We start from the raw sequence: 22,530 nt of genomic DNA on the forward strand, positions 1-22,530 counted from the left end.
TTGGAGTCGTAGTAAGGAGTGTCAGCATGGAAGAAGGTTCAGTATACACGTACAGGGAAATGGGAAGGAGGTTATGGATATGATCAAAATACCAGGTCAAATAGCGTGGTCGAAGGTACATCATTCTGCTGAAGCGAACTTCAAAGAAACGGAAGCGTGCGGTCAAAGCAGGGTATCACAGTAGAGCTCAGCCGTACAAACACACATGTTTTCACGTTGAAGCTTTTTCGATATTATTAATCGTCATTATGAGCACATAAATGTGGCAGGGTAAGATGCCGAAATAAAACGAAATCACCACTGTTCACAACTTCCCCCCATTCCCGTGGAAGCTAAAAAATCAACCTATTACCATTCACCCCAAAACCATCAGATAATACAAAGGGTTCCCAAATCGCGGTTTTTCGGGATCATCTCTGACAGCTAATCCACACGGTACGAGTAAAGTAAGTTAATACATTGACGGCTAATTTTAATGGATGTCTTTTGCAGTGCTTGGATAAACGCAACTTTGGTCTTCCATTTTCCTATAAAAGACATGCTGAAATACTTGCAAGTTCTCAGGCCAGGAGGTGCATGTTTTAAATCTAATTTATCAGAGGTAGTGAGGGAGGAATACCTAAACTGTAGGGTGCAAGGCCTCCCTAAGGCACACGGAACTAGGTACTTCCTGATTCCAGATATTGCATCTGCTTTTGAGATGCCGTTTGAATGGCCACCGATTGAATCTCATTGAAATCCGGCGTCAATCCAAGGAAGGTGAGAAGACGCAACGTAAGAAGGCATACCCAGTTCCTCAATTCCTCCCACCTTCAAAAAGAGGAGGACAAAGTAGTACATCCAAGTCTAAAGTGGGAGAAAGCCTCATCTCTATCATACACTGGATTACCTGATCATGAGGATGTACCCTTGCCAACGAAACCAAGCCGGGTTAATACAGCAGGTATACGATGCTTGACTGCCGAGAAGAGCCATGTAGATGAGGTACTCGTGCCGATTAATACGATCTCCATGACTGCGGCAGATAGATCTCACCATGTTCAAATTGCTTTCGATAAAAAAAATGAAGAAGAACTGATTAGTACCCAAAATAAACACTGATCCAACACCTTAAGGTCATATCTCTGAGATTTGCAATACATCATGCAAAGGATCCAAAATACAACCGATTTGTCTCTAATGAGAGGAAAAAGTTTCGTCGAATATCACAAATTTTTAGGATAACCGATGGCATCTACGCTCACTTCAAGATGCCAATAATAGCCAGAATGTGCGTAAAATGGGGTACCGCACATCACTGAATAGCTTGCACTTCCATTAAATCTGGTTCTTTTGAGCTTAAAATCGAAAATATTTGGAATAAGTTGGAATGAATCGTCACTAGTTTTGGAACAGGTTCTCTGTTGTTTCGTAAAATGTTAGTATATCATGTTTTAGGCTAATCTTCCAAATTGGATGCGTGAATTTGAAGGAAAAGAAGAGGTGGTGATTTTTCGGGAAGGAGCGCAGACTGCGCCTCCGTGCTGATCACTTCCAGTAGGACAAAGCCCTTATTTAGGTCTAGAGGAAATTTTTGATAAGCAGAAGAATACTACATCAGCACCTCCATAGCCAGTGGCAAACGCCATACCCGGAGGACTTGTGACCACTTCTATTGCGTGTACCTCGGTGCGTCTCTTAACATGACCAAGATCACCTATGATTATAGAGTGAAAGTAAAATGTGAAATATTTCTCCAACCAATTTTTATCTTAAAGTTCCTAAAATTTGACTGGTTTTGTTTCAACTCAAAGGTCACCTTCGCCCTGGACTCGATGATTGATGACTTGATAACGGATGGAGAAAAAGTGCGTCAGATTATTTACAGAACTTCAAGCGCGTTCTGTAAGAATGAAGATATTGCATTGTACCGTTTGTTCGAAAAGGACATCTAAACCCGCTTGTAGGAGAAGGCGCCGCGGCAAACTCTGATCTAGCACATCAACTGACAAACCTATCCGTGAATAATGATTGGTATCACTGCCACTTATCAGGAGCAGATGGTTTAAAACTGCTCATCTGATTAATTTACTCACCCAACGAGGCCTGAGAATACCTTACTAACACTTCCGAGACTATGGGCGTAGAAACAGCCCGCTCTCCTAATTAGATTCTGGACGAAAGTCTCCATGGTACCCTTCAACATGCGCATCATTTGATTTCAGTTGCTATAAAACCGAATTATGGAGAGGTCTTTGTCAGGAAAAAACCCTGAGAACCTGACCGTTCGGAGCTGCCACTTCATACTTTACCAATTTCGTTGAACTGGTAGTGAATACTCGTAATCACATCGGGAAAAACAACTGCCGTGATTTCAGCATGCCCAAATTGACAACTAAACATGGAGGTGTGTTAATCAAGAAGCGACTGGAAATGACGCAAAGACTCACCGAATAAAAAGGAGAAGAGGTCGGGGCATTTCCTGGAGGACAGCAAGGATGCGATCGAAGTATAGCTCGGCCTGCTCCCTAATGTATGCCTTATCTGCCTCCGTTAACCTGCTAGACAATGCACGTCCAATGCGACGCCAGGGTCGTTGGATTATTATCTCTCCGAAGGTTGTGTAGTCTGGCGGCAATGCGGATATGGTTTAGCATCCTACTTAGAATTAGTTGGGTGGAATTCTTAAAAAACCAAGCAGTTGACTATTGTTAAAAGAAACTAGAGTAATTAGCAAGCCACACCTATTCATGCACCAAAAAGTAGCGAAGAAATGGGCCAGTTATAAAGCCCGAAAAAAAAACTTTGAATACAATATAAATCGTGATTAAACCAAAGAATGCAAATTTGGTACAAAAGTATCGAGACAAGTGTGGTAAAACTGCATGATAGACATTTGCATCCCATTCGATAGTAGTTGTTGATCATTCGGGCTGTTTCAAAAGTTGAGAGGCGCTGGTTTTAATAGAGCAAGGTCTTTTTGTTTACAGTAAGTTTCGTTAAAATAATCATTAAATGCTAATGCCGACTTACCGGTGACTTTGAGACGCCTGGCACTTTCCCTCATACTTCGTTCGTCATTGTTCAAGATGGCCTTGTACAGTTCGCACAGTATCAGTCGTTCATTGTCAGAAATACTTTGGTAGAGGCCATGGTCGATTATCACTAGCTGAGCAGGAGTTTCGAAGAAACACTTAAAAAGGAAATGAAAAATACGATGAAAGAGAGAAGTTTTCGAGCTGCGACGCTCTCGAACGAGAAGGTTTCCTGGATGTGGGTCAGCATGCACAAAGCCGGTGCAGAAGATTTGACGACCGAAAGCAGCCACCATAATTTTGTCAATGGAGGCGAGAGAGAAGCCTGCTTTTTGCAAATGAGGAATCTAGTAGAGCAAGGAGAGTTCACCTAACTGCGTCGACTTACATCACTTATCTTAATCCCGTCAATGAATTCGGTAGTAAGAACACGTTTACTCGACAGATTGTATTCTACGATAGGAATGTGGACTAAACCCCCAGGTTGAAGACTACCCATAACTGCCAGATCATTCCGACAGCGTTCGCCGTTTGCCGCTTCAAGCTGAAAGTCTAACTCCTGTGCCAAAGTTTCCTTCAAGTCTTTCAGGATCCAGGCCAAATCAAATTTAGGGTGGATAAACTTCACAAAATGGAGCAGTAACTCTAAAGTTGAGATGTCACCATTGAAGCGTTCGCGGAGATCCTCGTACTGAACCTTCACAGCCACCTTCTTTCCGTCTTTCGTGACAGCTCGGTGAACTTGAGCGAGGCTTGCAGCGGCGAAGGGTTGAATTTCAAAGTTGTGGAATAGTTCCTCAGGAGGGACACCAAAGTCCTTTTGGAAAATGCGTTTAATCTTACAACAAAAAGATAAAAATGCCAGGTTACTTCATCTGGAGATCGAGAAAGAGCCTTGTCGTGGAGCATTTCAAGAGTCGATGTGATTTGTGATGGAAGAATGTGGTTCATGGCTGATAAACCCTGACCCAATTTGATATATATACCACCATTCAAAAGGCATCCCTCAAGGATCAAATCGGCCGCTCTTTGATGGCACTCATTAAGAACGGTGGTGTACTTTTTAGAATCCTTAAAGCAGCTATTTTTAACGAAATAGAAACTCAAACATTACTTCCTGCAACATTAACAGCTTCCATTTGTACAGTAAAGATACACGTAAACCTATAGAAAAAGACCTTACATGTTGCTTCAAGCCCCGTTCTATACCTTATGAATCGCACAAAGGAGTTAGATAATTTCCGAGTGAATTCCTCTGATAAACTTTCTTGGCGAATTACAGAGGAGGAAGCTAGTGACACCGAGGCTAGTGAGGCAAGAGCACAACAGGACTTTCTGTAAGTAATGATTCGGAACAACATTTTTGTGGGAATTCACTGATTGGAAAAAAAAACCAAGCTTTGCACACTAGCACTCAATTCATAGCATGTGTCACGCACACCTCCCCCAGGCATAGGCCAATCAATTATCAATGACCCTGAACAAAATTTTGTTAAAAATATCGCCAAACTATATAGTATACAACAACAATATGTCAAGAGCTTAGAGATGGCAAATATACTACATTTGAGTAGATGTGAAACAAGATAGGAATTTTAGCCTAAATTGAATGCTCTAATTTCTTTTACTTTTTACGAAATGTAACACTGTGCAAATAAAAAAATTAAATAAGTACAATAAGATGTTGGCTACAACAATCTGGCTAGCGTAATGCTTCAGCAGTTTGCCCATCCCTGCGTTCAATCACTTGAGTAGCCACAGATTGCACTTTTGCTCAGCTGCGCGCTCCCTAGGTCAGGCCATTAGCCCACCGCCCCTTCTGTACATCAATAATGATTTAGGGTCTACTTGACTGATGTTCTACGGCTTTAGGAAAAATTTTGGGTGATTTCAGCAGAATATGAAACTTATCATAAAGGACAATACCCTAATTCCTACTGCTGCATGTTAAACCTTGGCGCGGAGTAAAAATGGCATTAGCCGCGGATTAGAGATCCTGGAGCATTGAGAATGACGTTAAAACGCGATGAATACCTCACTCTCTTACCACACAAAAAGGGCTATTAACAAATTACCTTACGAAGCTGCCTAAGTTGCCTGTATAAAGATGTCACTGAGGTAAACACTAGACATATCTTCCACCTCTACCAGCTGGATTGGGCCTTAACAGATATACGGCTAGAAAGTAACGAAGTGGAGACAAAGTGAAAAGGAATAATAGATAGAAAATATCGTCTACATAATGCTGTATTATCACCTGCATTTTATTAAATGACATTTCACTTAGGCCAGCTTTCCTGCAACTAATGATGAAAACACGAAATGATTAAGTTGTGGAGCATAATCTCTCCTTTAGCAATATGAGGACTGCACATTTTGCCCTTCTTCAATACCGCTTCTAAACATGACGAAACTCCTAATCCAGTGAGGTTCCTAGGATGCTTCAAATATCTTCTCATTTGCACGTCAATTCAATAACCGTGGCGGTTATTTCGTGGGTGTAAAGGCCGACGCCATAGGTGGACCAAAAGAAGACTTGAGGTCGGTGATCAAAAGAAGAGAGAACCACGTAATGCCTTGATAGTTTATTGATTTCTTTGGCAGATTATGGGGATTTAAGTCTCCGAAGGCTGTGTAATACGTTGGTTGGTTACCTCTCTGTTTAAGTGAGGATCTACTTTTGATTTAACCATTGTACCACACCTGGTGGAATGGCCTACGGGCCACGTCAGTAGCCCAAATATCTTCTCTATGTCGAATATATATATTGTGCCCAGGTAAGTCTCGAGACGCCACAATTGTGTGTCCACTCGGTGGGATGGCTTTCAGGGCAAGTCAATAGCCTGAGCTCTTCTGTGCGCCAGTAACATGTTTTCTGTCAAGCTATTGCGATTACTTATGACTTTGGGAAAAACTCAGCTGCGTCTTTCTTATCATTAGGAGAATAAGTCATTCCATATCATTACATCACTCCGACTCATTCTCAATCTGTCATACAGGGACTTAAAAAAATATACCACTATTTGCGTTTAGAAAAATGGAAAAATAAGGAAAAGTTACTCATTAAAGTAAAAAGTAAAAGTAAAGTAAAGTAAAAATTAGGACTTGGGAATATATATGCAGTTTGATTTTTGTAATTCCGACTTGTCAATCAATAGTGCAGTTGATGTATTTTCATTCAATCATACCTGAGTATGAACACAAAAACTTTCTTATAGAAGCAAATATAGTGCCCCTAGACTTCTCTGAAGACAAAAGAAGGCAATACTTTTATAGAATGGGCATTCTCCACCAGCAGAAGGGATAGCAACCACTGACATGGCCCGGAGGTCAGCACACTCGGCGAGAGTGTAAAGATGGAGACCAAAAGTAGTCCTTTCATCAGGGCTGAGAGTTAAATAACCATTGCATTACACAGCCCCTCTTCCTCATTTAGCCCTCTCCCATGGCTCGCCTTGATTAAACTTCCGCTTCAGCTATTATAACGTAATCGGTGTTGTACGGGAACACCCATAAGTCAACCATACCAGTCGTCAATTTTTTCATACAACTGTAGAAATCCTTAACCGCGAAGCCTCCGATCCACCTTGGAAATTCTAATGGATCTAGGGTTTCGACCTAGATGAGAGGTAAATTCAGGGAAAGAAAATGTGCTGGTCAACACGCGTGTCCATCTCTAGTCTTAAAAATACTTAACTAAATAGAGAGCCATTTAAAATAACCGGACTAAAAATGGTTTCGTAGGGAGGGGGTCTCAATTACATTCTACCTTGCCATGCTTTTCCCACTCCAGAGCTACCCAGATATATCTAACTCATTTCCACCTAGCTAGCAGAGAAGTGGAGGAAGCATTGCGCTTTCACGTATTTGATATTAACATGCAAGTGCGGTAAGCAGTTCTGTAACAAAACTTTGGAAGTCGGGAATGGCTAGGGCTGCTTCCGCTGTAAGTGGCTTTTCTGCAAAACACTGGACGTCAGTATTAGCTCGTTTGTTAGAGGTCGGCACAGAGACTCCTACTCTTAGTAATCTGCACTTCGCCCGACACACTTAGCTTTATCAAAGCAGTAGAAAAATGGGTAGTTGTCCCCTAAGGTAGGGTTCGATTTGTGCTGCCACCAATGTAGTGCACAGAGGCTCCCCTAAAGACGAAAGGAAACATAATACTCTTGTAGGGTGTGTACTGCCGATCTACGGAAGATATTAAGGATGCCAGTATTGTTCGAAGACCAGCCTACTCGGCAAAAGCACATTTGAGATGACCCGAAGTGGGTTAAAAATCCAATGCGCTGTACATAATTAAATTATTTAAATTGATTTTTCTGAGCCAGCTAAACACTTTTAACAAATATCTGCCAATCACTAAAACTTTGGCAGGTACTATTTTTTGGTAGTTTATCGGTTAAATCAGAAAAAGTTTCCAATAATATCCTTTTTTGATAGGCACTAAATATATATTTTGCAAAAAACTGGTTAAAATTATTGCCAAATGATGGTGTCTGGCTAGTTTACTTGATAAAGTAGTGGTATAATGGAACAGCTGAGGTGAAATCTATATGCCAGTACGCTGCTTAGAGTTGGTGCCTGTGTGGAGCGCCAACTTCGTAGTTGCTACATTTGCTAATGGATGAGAGGACTGCTCTTTTACAGGAATCTAGCGGTATCCTTGGCTTTTATTTCTTTATATTTTCCAGCAAGCCATAGTAGGCCTTCTACTGATCATGCTGAAACTCGAAGTTCAGATTGTGAACCAACGACAAAGTGCCAAGTCTGTAATACCATCATTCCCATCGTTAACAAGGAAAAGCAACTCGTTGTTAAATGCCCATCATGTGGTGAAGCAACGGTAGACAACCATCACTGCTTTTTTACTTTCTTCATAGCCTATTAAAGGTCCACCAACGGGCAAACAATACGTCCGTTGCCAGTGTAATTGCCTATTAATATGTAAATCAACTGCTACCCGAGTGGGCTGCCCAAGGGAAGACTGCCTTAGAGTTATAAACCTTAACGGTGTAAGCTTTATTTATGATATTCCTACAAGCCTTTCCTGGTTATTTGACTACTAAGAAAGTCATTTTCCCCTATTCCAGCCGAATGCATCGGGTTATCAGGCGGGCGACGTAGGTCGAGAAGGTATTGGCGGGAGTGGGGGTAGTGGTGGCGGTGTCGGGGCAGGCACATTTCCTAATCGCGGTGGCTTACGTGTTACCTGTGGCAACTGTCATCGTCCCTTCTCCATCCCTACACCCCAGTCCTATCGACCTAATGCTTTCGGGGCTGCCTTCGTCAACCGCTTGGTCAACTGCCTCTCTGGTGGTGCGGCATCTAACGTTAGCGGTCTCATCGCTGCTCGGTGTCCGCAATGTCGCAAAGTCACCTCCATCGGACAGGCCTACGCTCGCACTCGCTGGGTCGGCTACTTAATTCTCACTTTAATCTTCCTCGTCATTGCTATCGGTGTGACCTTTGGCACTACGGATGCTGCAAAATCGTACCATGGATTATACTTTCTTTGGTCAGGTTAGTTGTCACTCTCTCGCCTTTTTCGTCTTTTCATATTTATATTAGTGTTAAGCGATGGCAGTCTCGAGAAGCGAAATCATTCATCCATTGTAATTGCCTTCGTCATTCCTCCTTGTTTTCGCTGGTAAATTACTTATTTAAGATCCATACTTCATGATTGCAACGAAAGTTGAATTCGGCTGCTGTAGATACAATTGTCCATTTTATTCTGCTACGCAAAATCTCTAATGAATACCGTTTGCTGTTACTGATCCATTGCAGAAACTACAATAATTTAATCTACCTTGTTGGAATATATCTGAAAAAGTCAAGTAGGGTGTGCTGATTCAAACTGGAAATTTGAATTAACCCACCATATGTTTAGGTTTTGTTGTCTCTCGACCATGGGTGTCTATCTATTCGCAAACTATGCGAACCTTTGAGTGCTCATTCTATTGATGCTGCAGTTACTTACCTGCGTTGTATCCGATTAACCGTGAGTTGCACAGTAGAAATTGGCAAGAGCTTTGCTGATCGCACAGCGCCGGTTAGGGTCATAACTGTTGGTTTCCCGACTAGTTGGGTTGTGAGTTCCTGCACAAGCATATCACTGTCTATTTTTCCAGTTACCCTGTTCTGCATTTCCCGAAGACCTCAACTTCTTTGTCTAACTTTCCAATTAATCTGTTCTAACTCAGTTATTCGTCAGTTATCCTAACCAACGTTATTCGATTCACTTTTATAAATACCAATTGGCTTACATTGTGTGCGGTTTTGTTTATACAACATCCATCGACTGTTTGAAGGCCTTCTCGAAATGTTCGGATCATTTGTGAAATACGTTCTAGTTACTGACTTGACCACTTCCAAATATTTTCAGCGTATTTACATCAGGTACAATATGTGCTGGGTGGCGACTTTGATCCTTTACTAAAAAACGTTTCATCAAAAAGGTTTGTTTACATATTTACTTGAAGGATGAAAAGGTATACGAACGGTGCCTACAGATGTTATTTGATTTATGACCTCTCTTTTCATCTAGACCTACTCAGGAACCCATTATGTTTAGTATCAAGTTGGCGTAGTGCGGCAGTATTAACTGTTATAAAGTGTAGTAATTTTGATTTAGTCTTAACAGCTGTAGGTTGACGTACCTTAAACTAATTTTTCATAAAACTTGAACCTTACTATTTTTTTCCCACTATTTGATGGAAATCTTCTCAGCGGTCAAACACTATCTGTTTATTTACAGTCTTACTTATTTGTGATTTATTATTTGATACTTTCTTCTTTATCAACAGTGCTCTACCTTGTTGTGCTGGTGTGTGCCATTCGCAGCTTCATGTTCTTCAGAATGCCCATAAGCGCACTGGAGCTTCCTGTGATGCATGCCTAGGTGCTAGTACCCCACCTTTCCCTCATACCCGCCGAGCCATCTCCCCGCTCCTTTCCTCTCTCCCCCCCTCTTGTGTATTATTACCTTCACTAATTAAGCCACAACTCTGCCTATTGTTACCATTTTCTGTGTGAACTCAGTCGTTTTGCCATTTGCAGAAATGATCAACTGTCCCGGCGTTGAGGTATCACCTTTTCCTGCCTTCCCATTTTTTCCCGTTCGGTTTGTCCTAAAACTGAATGGATTTCGCACTCAAGACCCGATATTGGCATCAATCCATTTTTCTGCAAGTTGCTGCCTTCCTGATTGTTTTGCGATCTCAGCTTTTAAATCACTTAATGAACCAAGTCACTGTATCGCAGTAGCAGACATTTGACATTTACTGTCGGTGTCAGGCGCGTAGGGGTATGCTGCTCCGGCCAAGTTATGTTACCGTCATCAATGGTTTCACTTTAGCCGCAGTAGACATGCGAATTAGAAGTCAGCATGACGTGGTAAACTAAAACGATTTTTCTAGGACCAACGCTAAGTCTGCATAAGTTTTATTTGAGTCACCATTCGAAATACATGATTTTATGATTTTGAGATGTCGTTCCTGGACATGCGTAGCCGCATGCCTCACAAGAATTCTTCTACCTTCTATGGTGGGTAACGATTCATGGTGATATTTGTCAATCTGATGGATTGCTGACAGTTTGCAAAGAACGTCTTCGGTACAATCTGGTCCGGTTTCAATACTAATTCATAATTCGATTTGGATTTGCTCCGAATTCGGTTAAATTCAGACCTTCCAGTTGGTTCCCATGGAAAGGGTCTGCTTCCTCACCTGCGCCTAGTATGATTCTGCGCAATGTAGTCAGCATGGTTAAAGTACTTTAAGGCCTCGCCTGTATCCTTCAAAATGTATTTCATTTTCATGTAAGCGAAACCACATGACTTCGTTCATTTGTGATCACAGTGTTCGGAGATAGAAGGCAAGCTTCCTTAAATAACCGCCAATTTCAAAATCAAGGGAGAACAATTTACCCGGATCCTTCATAAGTTACCTTTTTCACTTCTTAACTCCTAGTTGGTGATTCACTATATTACCTTCCATAAAGACACTCAGATGGCGGCACCTTGTGTTCCCATACCACTGGGACTCAGGCTAAGCAGGTGCTTTCGGCCGCGTAGTGATGCTGATGGCCACTTAAATGGAACGACCTTCAGCGCCGTGACGCCATTGGCTGCTGCTGCTACTGTGTCGCAGAAGGTTGATGCACCGGGCGGAAGCTGTTTGAATAACAATGACGAATCACGTGCCTTCAAAACATTCGCTCAAACTGGCGTTAGCTTCAAGAATTTGCATTAGACGACACCTACTGCTGGCCCCCATAAACTCGAATTTTGCGCCACCTTGGGGCGTTAATTAGCGTACCCAACATTCGCTACCTCTCATGGTACTGAAAATAAGCTTTCCAAGGACTTTTTCGTGGTTTGATAGACGTATTTTTTGAGGCCAAATATTGCAAGGGAGCTCATTTCATTCTAGGAGTGTATCAATAAGAATTAATAGTTTATGTGCGAAAGACAGTTGAAGCCTCAGGTCATAGCGTAAGTCTAGCTTTTGTCATTAGTTTACCTTTGGTTTCTTGCAAAATCGCGTCCTGAGGCAGTTTACTGACCCCATAACTCTAGTAAGTCATGCCAGAACAGAAGAATGACTTATTTTCAACGTAAAGAAGCCGTAGGCATGGCCTGGGTGCCATTTTACAAGACAAAAGTACGGCCTAAGAGTGAAGAGTCCGACTTTCCAAATGTACATTGATTCGGATATAAAACTGCGCAATGGCTCCTCATTTCTGAGCGTCAGCGTCGGTGCTCTCCAAGCTATTCTTCTGCATGGACCGTAACAACTCACTGTGTGAATCGCAATTATTCCTGGCAATTGAAAAAGGTGATGCAGTTACAACAAGGGGCGAATCTATGGAGGAAGTGAAGGCAAAGACTGGACATTGTTTTGCTGTGAGCGTTTTCTTTGTAAAAATCACTCTTGCAAGTTTTAATGATTCAAACGGGTGGTTTTGTTTGCCAAAATTTAGTAAGCCTTACAATCCGATCTTGATCGGTCAGCGCTTATTGTGTCAAGGCAGACATCGTTTTAGTCTTGTAGTGAGCTTCTGCAGATTCACTTGTTCACAGTAGACAGTTTCCCTCTGCATACAGGTAGGATAAGCAGTCGAAGACGTCAGGAGTGTTCGACCTTCGCATTGAGTTCACTCGCTACTGCCACCGATGTGCCGTCGTAGGCTCTATTTGACATTGAAATAAGCCACACAGTATCGATAAAATGTGGTGATAGCACAACAGGGCTTGGAAGCTAACACCTGATCGGTGGGCCGTGACGGCAGACCGAAGTGACAATTGCGCAGGCTGACACGGCCACATAGTTTACCTCCAAACAAACAGTAATTCGCTGGGATGAAGTAAGCAAGCATTGAACCTGTTGAGGGGGTCGCCATTTGTTAATTTTATTTCTAGTGCAATGCATATTTGAGCATCTCACTTTTTACAAAATCATGGACCTAACTGTAAATTGATTCAAGCAAAAACTCCGCCTACAAATTCTCGTTAACGAATAAGCACTGCCAGGCATAAACAAGCTTGAATTGTCCCTTCTGCGGATAATTACCATGAGAAACGTAGCCGATTGCCTATTGGTTGCATTCAAACCAATCCCTACTTCAAGTTCCAGAAAAACTCCGTCAAGACAGGCTTCGAGACGCGACTGGAATTGACACGCGCCTGACTGCTCAAAACACGCAAATGGGTGCGGCTTGGTATCCAAATTGCAGAGGAATTTTCACAGGTAGATGAACTAAATAAAAGATGTTGCTGCTAAACCGTTTTTGTAAAAGAAGCACTGATTTGACAACCGTTCCTATCCAGTGAACCACTAAATAGGCGCATTTCTCAACTTGGTATCATGCCAAATGAAAATGCGGCCCTGCAGCTTTTCAAAATCAAACACATCAGCTTCAGTCGGAGTAATTTGTTGGAAGGAGACACGAAACTTAACCAACACTTTATACAGCTCTACAAAGTGCAGCAGTGACACAACTAGAGCAATACAACTACCCAAATCCCACTTTTTCACAGCAATGACGAACACTTACAAAATCTCGCGTGATGAAATAGTCTAAAGAATATGGCGGACCGACAGCTACATGTGTCTGTCACACGACAAACACGTCTTCCACTGGTTACGTTCTCGCCAATCACTGCTCCTAATTTGATTCAGTCACACTAGGTAATGGCAACCTGAAGTCGGTTATTCGTTCCCTGGCTTATCCACATACGCACTAGGAAGTAGCGCATGGCGCGCCCGCCAAGTCAACGTCTGTCCTGTCGGAGAGCCCAACACCTCCCAGACAAAGGAGAATTCAAACTTTGCAACAAACCATGCCTTATTCAACCATAACAGAGAAACTTTAGCTAAATCGACCCATCTACGTGACAAAACCATGAAAGTCGCATTTCGTTTGCCATCTAGCATGTGATGTTAATGCAAGTGAATAATCCACCGCACTACCAGTGGAATTACCAAGTGGTCATGTTCCAACAAACTACCATCCTCCTATTTCAATTAACTTAAAGATAGTACAGGAATATAAACAAAAGGTGATTTATAGAGCATCTGGCTTACATGAATACAAATGCATAAAGTGGCAAATGCACAATCCCTGTTAGCATCTACTCCGTCTCCGAGTTCATCGTCTCCTCAGAGGAACCCAGTAGAATCAGTCGCTCAGCGACAACCACGCCAATTTTCCTCACTTCTGCAACATCCGTGGGGCTGGAAGTAAAACTGGGTTTATAATAGGAGAGAAATCCGGTCACAAAGACACGATCCCCGGGCCGCAGACGCTTCACCAGCGGCAGCAGCCGCAGATGGAACACATGCACCCGATTGTGGTAGGTGCGTAGGTGGTACGTAACTCGACTGTCATCCTTGTCGGTTTCGTCTACTTCGAACTCTCCACATTCAGCATCTTCTAGAGGTGTTGACAGCACCGGAGTGCAAGTGCGGATGAATAGGGTGGCCCACTGCTTCTCTGGCTGCGACAGTCGGTCCAACATCTGCAGCAGTCACACACAAAACGTCAGCGAAGGAAGGTGCAGGTGGGTACAGTAAAAAACAAACAAAACAAAACAGAAGTCTCTAAACTTTCGCGGGCACAATACGAGGAATTACCCCTACCTAGATCCCAAGCTACGATAACACACTGAAAGCAGTAGTCTATTGCATAAAAAGTGCGTAAAACAACTAACCGAAATCCACCCAAGAAGGTGAGAGACCATTCCAACACGGCAACTTAAAAATTCCAGCACTTTCACGTAAGAATTACGCAGTCTCTAGGCCCAATATGCCTGATTTGGTTATAAATCATGGCCCGGATGAAGGGAACACTTTAAACACCCATTTCTATCTATCATAACTTTTCAAACAGACTCTCCTAGGGCGAGTCGCATCAAATCAAGTACAAGTTGCCATTTTTGTCAACATTCTGTCTTGTAGTGCAAACAGCACTAAACATTAGCAAGAAGTAGTCACGCATACAGCAGTAGTGATACGGTTTGTGGTTGACACTACTCTGTTAGGATTAAACAGTACAAGGAGGTTGAATAAATTAGCAGAGCAGACGCTTGAAGAGGAGAAATGCGTTTATGACTTTCCAGTCTTGTCCATAAACCATAAAGGGGCACCATTTTTGTGGAGTACTCGAATGGGATATTGACCAGCAAAATTGGTTGAAGGCAAAGTCTGCCAAGAGGGCGATCAAGACGAAGCCAAAGAACCACCTACCACAAGCATCAACACAGAAGATCCACCGACTCACTGCAGGAAATGGTTACACAAATAAGCAGGCAAAGTAAGCAATTTAATAATCAAGTCGGAGAGAGAGGAACTATTCCACCGTTGGTCATCCTCTCTTCCTCATCGCAAACTTGTGTCAGTGCCCCCAAATACCTGGTTCGATTCGCGACTATCCTTAAAGCAACCGCTATTCAAAGGACTCATACGACACAAAGACCCAATCAGTCTATTCAATGCTGGCTTTCATACCGATTCCGGTAAGAGACAGGAAACACGAGCCATCACCAGTTGTCGACGCAAATGAATTAAGTGCAGTTACAATGAAAATCATCACCTTTACACTACTTGCACATGAAGGAGTGATAGCAAGTATTGCCGTAGTTACTATTTAGCAAGTAATGAATCGAATAAAATAGCTTGACAGGTTAAAGAGGCCGGAGAAATTCCCATTAAATGAGCGAAGACCTTCCAATAAAGACTACGTTGACAACTCAAGTTATTCTCAAACAAAGTTAATCTATTATGTTGTATCAAATCGAATAAACTATACGAAAGTTCAAATGCCACTTAGCCACCCGCATTCAAGGCTTTGCGTTGACAACAGGTATCAAGTATAAGCAAATCACCCTGCATGTCGACCTGACGAATCGCGCTCCCACACACCTGAGAATATTGCTTCAACATTTGGGATAAAGTTAGACATGCACCATAAAATTCGAAAAGAGAATATCAAGCAGTGGACATGGCTAATAGAAGTCAGCAAAACGGGTAATTTTACCAAACATGAAAAAAATGTGACCACTTAAGAATGAAAATAACTCGAATACAAGATTTGCACATTCATATTTCAATTAAAGGGTAACTTATCAACGAACTCAAAAAGAGGCAAGATGGGAGGAATAGTAGGGTGGAATGGAGAGACAACATTAAACACTTCCAACATAATGGACTGAAAGGGAATGGTACTTCAACTGCTGCGAAGTGTGAATTAACGAAACAGTGTCACTCATAAAAACAAGAGGCTTGTTTCTAACGCCGACCCATATCCCAGTAAACAAACCAATTTTCATACACTTAAAGCGGTTCTTCATACCAACAGTGGGTTCAGAACTCGAGGATTGACAAAATACAACAGGAAAAGATAGCATGACCGTTACCAGTCTTATGAGACAATCAACCACCACAATCCACAAATGATAAATTCGGCTTAAGGCTATTGCTGATTTAGTACCAAATAGAATACGAGCACCCCCAGACTAGTAACATTCTACAAATATTTCATCAGTTTAAAGTCAAATAGTTCGCTTATGATAGGATATGATGCAACCAATGATCACCGATTTAAAAAGGAAATTCGCCGCATTAATACAACGTCGGTGGTGGTATTATTGAACTTTGACGGGCTATAGCCGACTGGGAAAATTACAAGATGGAGACACATCCTAACGACAGCTAACAGCCGAAGAAGCCGTTTAAATAGGGAACGATAGAAGACATTAGCCCAATGTATGTATGCAAAGCTAAAGCAGCTCCCATCTACCATGATTTTGACAACAGTAATCACGCAATACACGGGAGACTGAAGACACACCTTCAGGTCCGTAACTGTTCCTAGAATGTCAGCACGGTTAATGTTGCCACCTTCGTTGATTTTCAAGGTAGAAAGGGCCTTGGGAAGCGGTGGAGAGCGTATTTCACTGACCTCAGTGACATCTGCAAAGTCATCAGGGACAGAGGCGACACCGCCTCGAGGAAGGACTGATAGCAGAGATGTTTGTGTCATCCAAACGAAGCGGGGGAGGAGTGGGCGAAATAGCAGCATCCCCAGGACCTACAAATCAGGAAGCAATCGACGAGACATGGTATCGACTATTATACGTCCGGCTATTACTCCTAAGCGAACTTCAACAAAATACAGTGCATTCTTTGGACTCAAGAATGGCACCCTCTACATTTCCGAAACTGTCAGGAAAAAGGGAGATTGTGGATGCATCTGTAAGAACTTGCAACGAATTCACCCACTGTTAAAACAAAACATCATCTGGGGAGAAAATAAACCTCGCCAGTTGGCAATAGTAACTGAAGAGATGCTGTGAAGCAAGATTTGGAAGAAATAACAAGCTCTGAGCTTCACAAAGAACATTACATCTACTAATGAGGGAAACAGGACTAGTGGGATTTTAATGTCAAACTCTGAGTAACAATAAACAGCCCTAGGAAACCATTAGACACTACACATGGATTTTAGCGTCAATGCTGGACGTACTTGGCACTAAGCGAAGGATGCCGCGTATAAACATTTAAGCTACAAGATGGATGATACTGTCATACCAATACGTTGTCTTAAACCAAGAATCAACAATTGCTTACCGAGGGGAGTCAACTGCTCAAAGAATAACTGAGGGAAGTTAAAATTACGGCGCTGATTAAGACACATAGCAAGCACCCAACCCAGATGCTTCATATGATTTTCACGTCAGAGAAGCAACTCGACAAGCACAAAATGCTGCAATTCTACTTTAAACGACAGTTCCTACCAACTCAGAAGTGCATTTCCCCAAATTACAAAGTCACTTGGAGTCCAGGACTTTCTATTTCGTTGCAAACTAGTCGACGAAATGGACAAGACAACCACGGCACTCAAGAAACACCAGATTTGGAATTTAGCGGCCAAACACCAGCGTACACACACAAAAGAGCATTGCAAATAAAAAAAGCAACAATTGAATCAAAAAAAAATCAAATTACTTACCTATTCTTAATTCTAATAGAAATGGCAGTTATTAGAGGCTAAGCTACTGGCAAGTAGTCAAATAGGTCTGTATCGCAAACTAACTACAAACCAATGAAATCACAGGAAAGCCGGCGTTATGCGTTTGTGTTCTGTTCCCATACCTTTAACTAACCACGCTTGTTTTGGTATAAGCTAATGTGTTTTATCAAAACAATTCCCATTAGTACTTATTTAATATGCAAACGCTCAGGTAAAAAGGGAAATTGTTTGAATAATTGCCATTGTATTAAACGAACCAATTACTAGTCTACGTACCCCCATATCATTACAGAAGTTAGCCTTAGCGATGCTCTGCGCTTGCCTGGCTGCTGCATTCGTTTTCCTTGTCATATACCTACTATGGCCTGTTCTGGTTTACTTCGTGTTCCGTATCTTTTTGTGTAAACGAGGTGATCTGAAAAAAGCTGGCGAGTGGGCCATTGTCACTGGGGCAACTGATGGCATTGGGAAGGCTTTTGCTGAACTGTTGGCCAAAGAAGGATTGAACATCTTCCTCATCAGTCGCACGGAGGCGAAATTATTGGCAGTTGCGGCAGAGTTAGAGAAGAAATACAATGTGAAAACGAGGATTTTTGTTGCTGACTTTGCAAAGGTGAGTCTTGTTAATAAATCCCCAATTGTGCTGAGCTATTGCTCTACTGCTTTTTTTTTCATTCTTGGCAATTTTGGATTACTTTGCAGGAGAACTTTTCGTATGATCAGTTGCAGTCCGAAATCGAGGGACTCTCGTCAATTTCCTGTCTTATCAACAGTGCTGGTATGTCTTACGTATACCCAGACGCCCTACACAGCAGTCCATTTCTCACTCCCTCATTCTGTCAAGACATTGTCACAATCAACGTCACTACACTAACAAAACTCACACGCCTTATCCTCCCCAAAATGATCAGCGACCCCTTGCCTGTGCATGGTGTCCGCCGCTACGTAATCAACATGGGCTCTTTATCTGGTTTACTAACGACCCCTTACCTCACTGTCTACGGGGCTACCAAAGCTTATATTTGCTCCTTCACCAAAGCTCTGGCAGTTGAGCTGAGGGATACTCGTGTCCGTGTGCAGATGTTTGCTCCATCATTCGTCTCCACTAAGATGTCGGGAATTAAACGCACCTCAATTTGGGTTCCCTCGGCTGAAACCTACGCCAACTCGGCTTTGTCCATGATCGGCGTTGAGACTATTGGTTGTGGGTACTTTATTCATGCCCTCATCTGGCAATTTTTGTGCCTGGTTCCCTCTTGTCAGCTCTCCTCTTACATGGCCAAGCGAATGCTTAGCGCACGCGAGAGACACCTTCGTAAACAGAAGACCAACTGAGTTGAAAAGTGGTGCTGGCTCGTGGCGCCTTACTCAGTGTAAAACGTCAGTTCAATAAACTGTTGTCTCTGTCGACTAATCTCCTGCAAGTGTGCATTACTGGAATTGTTTTGCCGTTTGACTAATTCATAAGTTCTCTCAATTTACCTGCAGGTTTGCTGTGAGATTTTCCTGTGTGATAAGGTGTGGATGTCTTGGACATTCTAGCGGTGTGTCTTAAATGCTCCCAAACAGGGTGTTTGGCTTCTGCATTCAGATTTTGGTCAACGAGGTGCAGCCAGTTGGATTCAGCAGTGCTCTTGTATTAACACACTAGTCGGGATCGTGGTCTACCATCATACTGCGTTATACTATGCCGTAGTTAGACCGTGGGTGCTCCGTTTTGGTTCCGCGGGCGTTGCACCTCTTTGCTAGGTCAAATTTGACCAAGAAAAGGTCGAATGTTGGGGAAGTTCGGAGGTTGAACTAAACTTTTGGCCAGCTGCTCATTGCCTGTTTTGAGGAACTGTGGTCGACAATGGGAAATTGTGTGTTTGATTTGTCGACAAGCCAACTGTTCTGTCGCCATGACGACGTCTGGGTCTGTGCGTTTCACTGGGGTATTTAGGCTCGGCATGGCGAGGATGTAGCATGTACAGCATCCTCAGCAGTAAATAATGTCTCTTTAGGGTTGATTGCATTGTCTAGTGCCATAATCCTCTTAACGTGTTGATAACCCTCATGCAACATATTCTGAAGCGTTCTGCGCCTAGATTAAGTGGCTTATCTGCAATGGCTGTCGTTCATGCAAGTCACACGTTCCTTGAGATGAAGGGCCCACTTTTTTTACCACGCGAATGTATTGTTTACAGCGCCTGCATCGATTCCTCCGGCACCGGTTGATTACCCTACTCGCCTGTTTTGTGCTTGGAGGAGGCGTATTTGCTCCATCGACGTGTTGCAAGCACAAAGGAAAGACGGCACGAACCCACTTCATTGGCTAGTGGCATTGGAAGGCAGGCAATGCCACACGCAACCGTGGTAGTCGTTGGGAGCAACAGATGCGCAAGACAATCAGCTGCATTTTGTGCACTTGTTTGCGATAAAATTAAGCATCCGTGGAAGTCTCCGAATTGTTTACTGGCTGAAACAACCATGTTAAGGCCAGTGGTCTCTTTGAAACGTGGCCCAAGCTTGTCACCAATTTGACATTTTAAGACTTCTTACTTCTGGAGGGCAGTGGATCAACTAACCCACAAATTTTTTTTAACTTTACTTCTGGTTCCTGAGCTTCCCAACCAGTTCACTTGAAGAAACATCATCAGAAGGAATACAGGAAAGTGGAGACAAAGCACTGCCCACTATCTTAACGTGCTAGTCTTCTCCTGGATAGGCTTTCTCTCATAAGAATTTGTGTTGTGTTGCCATCCTCCTGATTGACCGCTCGCGACCGTTTCCAAAGGAGATTCACCAACCCATATTAGAATTAAGTCCTATCGACTAAAAAGATCTCATCTGCAATTAATGTGCTTTCAGTAATAAATCTGCAATTGGCAAATTCATTTGTAGTGCACAAGACACACAGCAGGGGCAGTTTCTTGGGGAGGAAGTTGTGCGTGCCTTGGGAATGCAGGAGATGTGGTGCTTGAATCGTCTAAAATAAGTAATGGCATTTTCATCTGCTTAGCAGACGAAGCATCCAACAAAAACAAAGAAGGTGACTAGCTGCCAGACTTGAAAGAAATTAGCACTTATCTCGACTGCGCCAGTTGATGCAGGTGCATCTGCGCGTTAAACGTTGTTGCAAGTTATGCCTGGAAAAAAACACCGACAACGCACAATCCTACGTAATGCAGAATGGAGGATTTTCTCCAAACTGGAATTACTCGCCTCAGGGGATTTATTACCAGATCCGCGTTTTTTCCCAACTACTGTGATGCATAGATGGATTTTTAGACTAGTATTATCTACTAGGTTTGATGAGTTAATCAAGATGTACAATCCCGTGGGTTCAGTGGCCCCAGCTATAAATCACACACATTCGCATAATGCTAGAAAGCTGACCCCACCAAATTGTACCAGACTGCCACTTCTACAGCAAACAAATACGCCCTGTTTCTAGGTTGGGTTACAGTATCGTTGCAATGAACTGTTTTGAGTGGCGGAAATTCGACGTAACACAACTGCCATCAAAGCGGATGTTTTAGCGCCCCTACTACAAATAGTCAGTAGGATCTACTGCGCCAGTCCCACTTGTTTGACTGCAACTGATCCTCCCTTTCTGAGCGGAAATTAGGTCCACAAAACAACAGCAGTGCTTAAATGACAATGCAAATAAGTCTTCTCATGCAATAACCACTTGTCGTCGACGTATAAGCCTGTAAGATTGATGGAATTCAAGGAATGCAACATTACATGTGGCCATGCGTGGATTGAAACGGCAGCTCACTTTGGCATGCATTTTGGAAGGGTTTTGTAATACATTATCTGTCTGATCAAAGCAAGTTATGAGATACGGACTGAGTAGCATTTCATGCATGCATAAAGGGCTTGTACTTTAATGCACACTCAAGATGCAGTAATACTTCACAAACAAGCAACTGGAATACAAGTACATTTATATGGGTTTTTGTGAAAAAATGGAAGGATGATACAAGTTGGGCCTCATGGCTTAATTTATGGCCACGTAGACTCACGCTATACCTCATCGCACCATCATTAGCGTCGTCAACAGGGGCAATTGGCACACCGACTTCCGGAGTGGGGTGTCACCATGGCCCGTGGAGCATCGAGTGGCAGCGTCAAGCGGGAGGGAACGGAAGTAATTTGAACTGGCGATGGATGCACCGTAGCGGCCGCATTCGCATACCTGGCGATAATTACCATGAGGCGTAATTATCACTCTCCGCCTCCCTCTGTCCCTTCCACGCATTCGAAAGTGAACGAGTGGGAGACGAGAGGATCGTGTGTCGGATGTCCTGGTTATTATCTGAGTTGAATCGGCTGACTTGGAGGTAGTGGCACTGGTGTAAAAATGAATTATTTGAAGTTGTCAAAGGAAGTGACGCTGTTGGTCAGTCATCTCAAGCCCTTGCAATGGCATTGGCAAGAAATTGGGAGGTAGTCAACCTCAAGGCGGACTTAGTGCTAGTCATCTGAGACATACTCAGAGCTGGTAATTGTTGACTTAAAGTCTGATGCCAGTGGACTAACTTGAAATTATGCACATTGTAAAATAATGGGTGTGATTGAGATCTTTGTGTTTTGCCCACTCATTCATTTGTTCCCTCATTCATACATTCATCTAATCATTTACGAAAATCAACTTCAATCTGTATATGAAAAAACATGTTTTAATGGAAAGAGGGTAAGCTCAGGGCAAAGCGAAGTGGTGAATCGTCACAAATAAGGTGAAGTAATTTACTCCACTTCTTAAGTAGGGGCTAAAGGGTGTAACATTGAGAGCTCTTAATATTGAGTTGTTTATCACATCTTTCATGTCGTTTGAGAAAATACGATCAGTGAACCGGATAAAACGTCAGCACTAAAAATTATCAGGAGGGTGATTTGCTTGTAATCAGTGCGATTTCTTTTCATTTTACATAATAAATGGTGATAGAAACAGCGGAAAGAGTGCTTAATATTTTAATAATTAGCATGGCTTAAAGGC

General features: G+C 42.7%; 4 protein-coding genes across 4 annotated transcripts; 2 read left to right on the plus strand and 2 right to left on the minus strand. All coding sequences in view use genetic code 11, as the record gives it.

Moving 5' to 3' along the window:
* Nucleotides 1–659: 659 nt before the first annotated feature.
* Nucleotides 660–4,468, minus strand: EGR_09392 (aarF domain-containing protein kinase 5; the record flags this gene model as incomplete). The annotated part of the gene is made up of 8 exons (XM_024498641.1): nt 660–810; nt 890–1,048; nt 2,430–2,607; nt 3,013–3,361; nt 3,403–3,852; nt 3,885–4,095; nt 4,224–4,320; nt 4,456–4,468. 8 exons carry the CDS (start codon nt 4,466–4,468, stop codon nt 660–662), a joined length of 1,608 nt encoding a protein of 535 aa, XP_024346930.1.
* A 3,169-nt stretch (nt 4,469–7,637) lies between these two features.
* Nucleotides 7,638–11,266, plus strand: EGR_09393 (Transmembrane protein 55A; the record flags this gene model as incomplete). The annotated part of the gene is made up of 6 exons (XM_024498642.1): nt 7,638–7,674; nt 7,709–7,860; nt 7,898–8,029; nt 8,108–8,537; nt 9,821–9,900; nt 10,985–11,266. 6 exons carry the CDS (start codon nt 7,638–7,640, stop codon nt 11,264–11,266), a joined length of 1,113 nt encoding a protein of 370 aa, XP_024346931.1.
* A 2,381-nt stretch (nt 11,267–13,647) lies between these two features.
* EGR_09394 (hypothetical protein) lies at nt 13,648–16,556 on the minus strand (the record flags this gene model as incomplete). The annotated part of the gene is made up of 2 exons (XM_024498643.1): nt 13,648–14,034; nt 16,365–16,556. The coding sequence occupies 2 exons, from the start codon at nt 16,554–16,556 to the stop codon at nt 13,648–13,650; spliced, it is 579 nt and encodes a 192-aa protein (XP_024346932.1).
* A 1,297-nt stretch (nt 16,557–17,853) lies between these two features.
* On the plus strand, nt 17,854–18,881 carry EGR_09395 (Estradiol 17-beta-dehydrogenase; the record flags this gene model as incomplete). Its single annotated transcript, XM_024498644.1, has 2 exons — nt 17,854–18,159; nt 18,249–18,881. The coding sequence occupies 2 exons, from the start codon at nt 17,854–17,856 to the stop codon at nt 18,879–18,881; spliced, it is 939 nt and encodes a 312-aa protein (XP_024346933.1).
* Between the last annotated feature and the right edge of the window lie 3,649 nt (nt 18,882–22,530).

Source organism: Echinococcus granulosus (genome assembly GCF_000524195.1).
Source record: "Echinococcus granulosus chromosome Unknown EG_S00146, whole genome shotgun sequence".
Classification (NCBI taxonomy): Eukaryota; Metazoa; Platyhelminthes; class Cestoda; order Cyclophyllidea; family Taeniidae; genus Echinococcus; species Echinococcus granulosus.